The sequence below is a fragment of the Nannospalax galili genome, unplaced genomic scaffold, assembly GCF_000622305.1.
Source record: "Nannospalax galili isolate Female #2095 unplaced genomic scaffold, S.galili_v1.0 scaffold334, whole genome shotgun sequence".
Classification (NCBI taxonomy): Eukaryota; Metazoa; Chordata; class Mammalia; order Rodentia; family Spalacidae; genus Nannospalax; species Nannospalax galili.
The window spans coordinates 2,243,799-2,251,862 of record NW_008336888.1 but is presented as its reverse complement, the minus strand read 5'-3'; the positions used below and the strand labels follow the sequence as shown (position 1 = coordinate 2,251,862).

Below are 8,064 nucleotides of genomic sequence, written 5' to 3'. Positions count from 1 at the left end.
GATTTAGTCCAATTAGTTAGCTGTTTATTGCCCCCAAGAATAAAAGTGTCACTACTGCACCAATGTCTTATGCTGTGTCATTCATTTTTATAGTTATTTGGTCTTGAAGTCAGGAAGGACCATCAATTGATGTTGTCCCTTATCTCCTTCTGTAGTGCTATCCAAAGTTATGAGAGCTAACCTTCCTATTGTAGAGCTACTTGTACATCCATGCTTGTTCTTGCTCTTTTCACAATAGCTAAGAGATGGAAGCAACCTAAGTGTCCCTAAACTGGCGAGTGAATAATGAAAATGTGGTATATTTACATAATGGTGTTTTACTCAGCAGTAAAGAAAGATGAAATCATGAAATTTGCAGATAAATGGATGAACTAGAAACTGTTATACTAAGTGAAATAACACAGACTCAGAAAAAAAATCAACCTATGTTCTCCCTCATATGTGGATCCTAGAACCAAATTCTGATAAATGCAGGAACCAGGATAATGGAAAGGAACCAGACAGGTAAAGGAAAAGACAGAACCTGAAAGAGAAAAACAGTAGATGTTAATAGGAAGATATGGATAAAAGTTGGGTTAGTTTAAGGGAGGCGGGAGGGAAGGGTATACAAGGAACCTGGGGGACAAAGGGGAAAGAAGGAGCTCAAGAGAGGTAGGACATTAGGAGAAAGGTATTATTGAGGAGGAAAGGGGGCAAATAGGGGCACCTTAATTGGGGAAACCATGATGGGGGGATATATATGCGAGAGATAAATAATGCCTAGCTAGTTTTAAAAACCAGAGGGAACCATACTACTCCATCAACCTACTGATGAATTATACATAGCAGATCAAGAAATGTATGTCTAGGTATGTCTAGGTAAGGTTTATTGGAGAACAATTGGTCTTTGCCCAAGATCTATCTACACGACACACAGTAATTAAAAGTACCAGACTGGTGGAACTAACCTTCTTATATATTTAACAGACATACTTTCAGGCCTATAATAATTTGGTCAGAGGGACATAAAGGACAGTTTTTGCTCCTTGCCCCTCTAGGTTGACTAGTTCCAGGGGACTATGAGCATCTCTCAAAATATCCTGTAATTGTGGAGGGCCACCTGTCCTCTTGATCAAGGAGGCTGAGAAGACCACACCAGATGGACTTGAATCAGTGTCCAGTCTTCAAAGAGGAGGGTCAACACAAAGGAATCATTTCCTCCATGCTTCCAAACGAAGCCAACCATCTTTGAGCAGGACCTTTGACTTATCTTCACATAGGCGCAACTGGTAAAAGAAAGGAGCCAGGGGACTCCTCCCAAGCCCATGTGACCCCCTGAGGAACAGATCCTCAAATGGCTTTTAGAGTAAAAATAAATTGGTTTATCTCAGCCAACTGTATGGCCTTAAACACCCAAAAGGAAAGTATAACAAAAGTTTAAAGGGGACAATATAATTTCTTAAGAGTCCATATGTATAGTTAAAGGCTACATAACAAGAAACAATGCCAGACAAGTGATACCTTCCTTTGAGTTATTGGCCAGGGTGGCCCAAGGGTCTCCCAGATAGTAACCCAACATCGAACTGGGAAAATCACCCCAATCTTATCTAAAGGAATATTGACAACTGATTGCTGCTAGATGATGACCTCCTTAAAACAAAGACATCTAGATAGGCTGACTAGATTCACCAGATGGACAAGTAGTGTGGAACGGCTGGGGGTGCTGACAACATAGCGGACAGTAGCAAGGATATCAGAGTATAAAGGCTCTAGTGGGGGGAGGGAGGCTATGGGAGGGTGCCATCTGGGAAGTGGGTGTATAGTTGAATAAGATGGTTTGGGATGTTCTGTGTGATAAACACACACACAAAAAAAAAATCAACAAATTTTTAATTATATCTGAGGAGGAAGCATGGAAATTTATGTCATGTTAATTAGCAGAGGTAATAAAACATTCCCATTGAAATCTACTTGATGACTTTCTAGACATACACAGGAGCCAAGGATCTGAGTGCAACCAATTATGACTAGTAATAATCAGATACATACAGATTAGAGATGCATGTGGCAACATCTCAGTGTTAGTAGCAAAAACAATGAGTCTTTCTGCAAGGAACAATATATTCTAAAATGAAATGGAGATCTTTTTGAAAGGTTAAAAACTGATTCAATTTTATGTCTTACAGGGCTTTACTGAGTTCAATATTGTATAACTGTATTAATTCATCTGTCATCCTAGAAACTTACAGCCACTTGTGAGAGATGTATTCTTGCTCTGGAGTGTTGTTACTGAACATATTAAAGCTGTAATGAAGTGCTTCTTCTAATCAAGTAATTATTAAAATTTTTTTTAAATAATGATTTAAAAAAAAGAATAAAACAAATGCCTAACTAGTAACAAGATCAAAATTTTTCTCATAAATCATTTGAGTCCATATAAATGCTCAAACTTCAAAATTATACAAGGAAAAAAAATAGTAACCTGCCCTAGAAAGTGTTGAAAACAGGAATTTTCTTACCCTAACATGTAAAACCCTAATATGATCTGTCTTAGGGGAAGGCTAAGGTTTTATCAAATAGCTATGTAGGTTATCCTTTAAATGAAATGATTACCATTTATCAAATCAGATTCTCAAATTCCCTCTGGTTTTCCCTTCATTTTGCAAAATTAAGCCTAGCAAATCTGATTCCCAGTATTTGGCCAACAGACCCAGTTACTTCCTAAAGCAACTCCATAACAGCATTGGCAAGGGAGAAAACCCCGTGTTAATCACATACGTCAAGCAGAACACAATTCTGTTTTATGGCACTAAAAATATGCCAACTGCCATGATTTTATCAATCTAAATGCTAATAACTGGCTCTAAAAAGTTGTCAAAAGTCTAGAATCTATTTTGAGTACGTGCAGGTTACTCCACAGAAAGTTTCTACTGGACATTTAAAAGTGACAACATCTTCAGATTTTTCTTAAGTTTTTTTCTTAGGAGAAACAAAATATGAAACAAAAATGAACCTAAACTGACAGAGAGAGAATGGTACAGGAGAGGAGGTGGGAAAGAAGAAGAAGAGATAAGTTTATATACTGTGAGGCTCCTAGAAAATTTGAGGAGACGCAGTCAAATTTAGAGAAATAAAGAAGCTACACATTTAATAAGCTAGAATAAGCTACCAGTTTAATTTAATTTACAATTTAACTTAATTCCCCAGGAATTTTTCCAAAGGAGTTAATTAGTAAGAAAAAGTTGAGTAATTTCTAGAACCATCACAATTAGCAGAATTGGAAACATTTAGAAATATCTTCTGGTATCTTCTCTGGCTTAAAGCAACTAACTAATCTACCCAAAAGCCAGATGGATTACCACCTTTGTTAGGTACAGTTAGGCATATAAAGTGTCAGCACTACCTGACTACAACACTGGCTAAGGATGCTAACTTCAAGGGCACTAGTGGCTTTGAATGCATATTTGAAGGAGGTGGGACTGCAAAATGATAGACCTAACTCTAGCCTCTGACAACAGACATTGCCTGAAATTGCCAAAAAAGCTAGATTAAAACCAACAGAAAACCCACAAACCTAACTAAATATATACTAATCTTTGCTACGTCTCATTAAAAAGGGTGACTAATTCAAAATAAATAAATAAAAAATAAAGGAGCTATGACTGACAAGCAACTTAGTGGTAAAAGAGCAGCAATGCATATTGATCACAGAGCTGGTGTGCAATAATCTTTTATTTCTTCATTAAATATTTGCCAAAGAAGTGTTTGTAAGTTACTACCATCTCAAGTAAATAAAGACATCAGAAAATAAAAGAGGTGATAGCTAAGTCTCTTCCAGTTACAATATTCTGAAATTTCATTAGTGACTTTTAGAGTGCCCCAAAACTCAGAGCAGTCCAGTGCCTTTTCTCAATAATTAGCACAAATTGGGAACAAAGACATCATGAGCTTCTGCTGAGAGAATCTATATGAAAGCAGCTCAGACTAATGTCCTGCAAAGAAAGGATCAAAATCTGACTGGAGGCCATTTGTGAGGGCTCTGGATCCAACATGCTCTGAAGTCATGCAGCAAGGCGCATATGCATATGGCCTAAAAGTTTTATGACAATAAAGAAAACTGAAAATGTATATCCTGCAAAAGACTAATACATGATCAGTAACAACTGAAATTTTGACAGTACAGAACTCATTAGATATTACCTGGTGGTAGGTCAGGATCTGTAGGAGCAGCCTGCTGAATTCTTCGGGGTTTTATGGATGATTTTGTGTTCTCAGTAGTGCTACGGTTGGTAGAATTCGAACCACAACTTTCATGGTCATCCTATTTTTATTTTAAAGGAAAAAGAAAAATATCAATCACATCCAAGGCCTAGGAAATTTTGTTCAACACATTAATTTCTGATTATTAGATAGAGTTTTAATATTTTCAGGTAGAAGATAATTATAACTATATAACCAATTTTATAACCAATAACTATATAACCAATTTTAAAATTTTCATTAGCAAAGAGCAGTTAAAAATAACTATGTAAGGGTTAGAGAAATGGCTCAGCAGCTAATAGTACTTGCTACACAAGCTTGAGGACCAGAGTTCAGATCCCAACATCCACGTAACAAGCACACACCTCTAACTCTGGTGCAGAGGAAGGCAAAAACAAGAGGATCACTGGGGCTCCCTGACTGGCAGCCCAGCCAAAACACATGAACTCCAGGCTTAGCAAGAGACTCTGCCTCAAAGAAATAAGGAAAAGAGTGATGAGAAAGGAACATGTGATAGCCTCCTCTAAGCCACAGTGCACAGGTCGGCTTGTGCATGCATACACACACACGTTTAAAGCTAAATTATCAAAATAATTTATTTGACAATATCCAAAGAGTTCTTAGTTATGATGGAAAAATAAAAGGCTGTTTAATGAAAGCTTTTAAGTAATTTCCATATCAAAACACAAAATAAATGGAAAGGGAAATTTGGTTTATATGCTAAAATCCTCATCATTTAAAATTCAAGCTATCAACTTAGCTATCTTAAAATAATTTATGATTAATCTTCTTACAATACTTTGTATCCTATTTAACAATGTTTATTAAATCGTTGCTCATATTAAATACAAAGTTTACAGGGATTTTGATATGAATAACATAGAAACTTAAGTTATGTGTTTTTTTTTAGATTTATCCTATTATTTATAAAATGCAAATTGGTATTATTTCCATGACCTGAATCAATATTTATACAACACTTATATGTCTAAATAGTTACAATGCCTATCTTGTCCTCAAATATTTCTAAAATCTATCAAAAGCATACATAGGTAGTTCCAAGCAGGGTGTTTGTCTTTAAGTAACAGGAACACAGTTATTCTATTTGGCAAAGCTAGGTAAGTTGGGCCCTTAAAACACAATGTGGAGAGCTGGGGAATGTACCTCACAGGTAGAACACTTGCCACAAGGCCTGGGGTTCAATCTCCAGTACTGAGAGGAAAAATACAGGAATGTTTAGGAAAAGACTGGAGACTAAAGGAAGAGGGAAGGGCAAGGGGAACCATTAGCAAAATCAAAATCACATAATGTATGTGGCAAATTACAAGGAATGATGGTTAGCCAAATAAGGGCAGAATGTACAAAGTTGAAATGGAAGAACCACCCCAGAAGTTAAAGGCATACATTGGTTTGAATAAAATAGAGTAAGAAGACCTGTAACGTGCTCAATCTTCATTCTAGTTTAACTGCTTCAGAATGTGGTGATTAGCAGGGGGTTGTAGGAATCTACAAGAAAGGAGACCAAGTAGCTCCAGTAGAAGGACAAGAATGAGAATTACAAAGGAGTAGCACAGTGTGAATGAGAAGTTAAAGTGCAGTTAGTTTGGCTGCACTTTCAAGAAAACAGGGGTTAGGTCCCACAAGATAAACTTAACAGGTAAAGGTACTTGCTATCAAGTCGGGTAATCTAAATAGAGAACCAACTCCCCCAAGCTGTCCTCTGACCTCCACATGTGTACCGTAGCATACATATACACACAAATAAACAAACAAATAAATAAATGTAGAGAAGGAAAAAGCAGGTTTTGGAAGAAAAAGCAGACACAGTAATATGAGGTAAATACAACTGGTAACTTATTATTCTCTTTTTAAGGATAAAAGGAGCACATTTTAATTTGAAGGAAACATGCTAATGTGCTGTAAAAAAAAGAGACACCAACACAGGATTAATGCACCTCAATTGACTACTCAATTATAACTATAACATTTACAATAATAGAAAGAAATTTAGTTTTTCTATTTTGGTCACAAAAATAATTTAAAGCAAATAAAAGAATTACTAAATTTGTCAATTTGATAGGTACTAGAAGCAAATAAAACATGTGATAAAGACCTCTTTTGACAAAAAAAAAATTTTTGGACTGGGAAGATGGGTCAGTGGCTAAAGCACTTACCACATAAGTAGAAGGGCAGTTTTCGTACCCAGAACCTCCACGAAAACCAGGCATGACAGCCCACCTGTAATCCTAGTGCTCAAGAAACAGAAACCTGATCACCAGGCAAGATGGACAGTTAGAGCTATCTGAATCTGCAAGTTCCAGGTTCAGCAACAAACCTTGCCTCAGTAAATAAAAGGGACAACAACCAAGGAAGACACCTAACATAAACATCTAGACTCCACATGCAAACACTCATTAAGCACACCCACCCACACAAGCCCATACACGTGTGAACACCCATACATTCATGCATGCATATACACTACACATACATGCACAAAAAAGGGAAATTTCTTATTTAATAACAACACATAACTAATAAAATATGAATCTTTTAAAATACAGCATAATTTCAGGTATTGGTTACACATTAAGGAAAAACTGAAACTTCATATAAGCAAAAAGTAAAATACTTGATATCATAAACAACAAAGACAGTCTTTACAAACTTTTGTTCTTTTTAAGCTACTGCATAATATCACCACAGTGTTTCATTCCACCAAACAACTTCACAAATTCAATCTTTAAGATGACATCTTGTTATTTGAGAGTATGGTTTAGACCTTAAATACTCAAAGAATACTACTACTATGAACAAACTAACAATAATTACTTTTAATTCAAGCTTTATTCTTAAAAAGTCTAGTCGTATACTTCTGCACAATGTTAACACATTAAAAGCACACTATTAATTTTTGAAACATGGGTTTGCCTCAAAAGCCCAGAAGTAAAACACATTCATTAAGGAGATGTAAAAAAAAAAAAAAGCCAAGTGAACTGCCAAAAGTAGCATAATTATGAAAATATTTAACACTGAAACCATCTGAAATCACAACCTGCATACAGATCACAATGATGTCATAATAAACACTCCAGCCAAAAGCCACTCAAAACTACCACAGTCCAATAAATCTGGTGTACATGAGATGATAAACATTTTAAAGCAAAAGAAGAAACAAATTATTTTTATTTTTTAAATGTTATTAGAAGCAAAGGGGAATAAGGCAGACTAAATATGAGTTTCCAAAGAGTTTTAAGCACAATTAATAAAGCTTCGCTACAAACTACATTGTTATTATTGGAAAGAAAAGCAAACTAAATAAATTTATAATAAATGTGAAATTTTAGTATGCTTAAAAATGAGCATTAATCATGGTACTCAAAGGAATATATGCTATGAAACAAACATTACCAATGTATAAATACTTCTTTCTTAATTGTGCTTAAGAAATTGTAATTATATACATATTGTAATTAGGAAATAATCCTTTCAATAATTTGAATTTGTTTTCACTTCAATTATATTTTAATTGTGTCAATTACAAGTGGACTTCCTGTCAAATTCTGCCCAATCCAATGAAATAAAAATAAAGTAAAACAAAAAGAATATAAAATAAATTTAATATTTGTTTACCAATGTATAAATACTTCTTTCTTAATTGTGCTTAAGAAATTGTAATTATATACATATTGTAATTAGGAAATAATCCTTTCAATAATTTGAATTTGTTTTCACTTCAATTATATTTTAATTGTGTCAATTACAAGTGGACTTCCTGTCAAATTCTGCCCAATCCAATGAAATAAAAATAAAGTAAAACAAAAA

General features: G+C 34.9%; 1 protein-coding gene across 11 annotated transcripts in view; it reads right to left on the bottom strand.

Moving 5' to 3' along the window:
* The window catches only part of Vps13b (vacuolar protein sorting 13 homolog B), a 723,076-nt gene that overhangs the window by 684,755 nt on the left and 30,257 nt on the right, over positions 1-8,064 (bottom strand). For all 11 annotated transcript variants that reach the window (XR_003849285.1, XM_029562767.1, XM_029562766.1 and 8 more), the window contains exon 4: positions 4,180-4,300. Coding sequence is in view for 10 of the 11 variants with exons in the window: in XM_029562767.1 (XP_029418627.1) it covers positions 4,180-4,300 (121 nt within the window). In the remaining variant the exon portion in view is untranslated. The remainder of the gene's footprint in view (positions 1-4,179; positions 4,301-8,064) is intronic.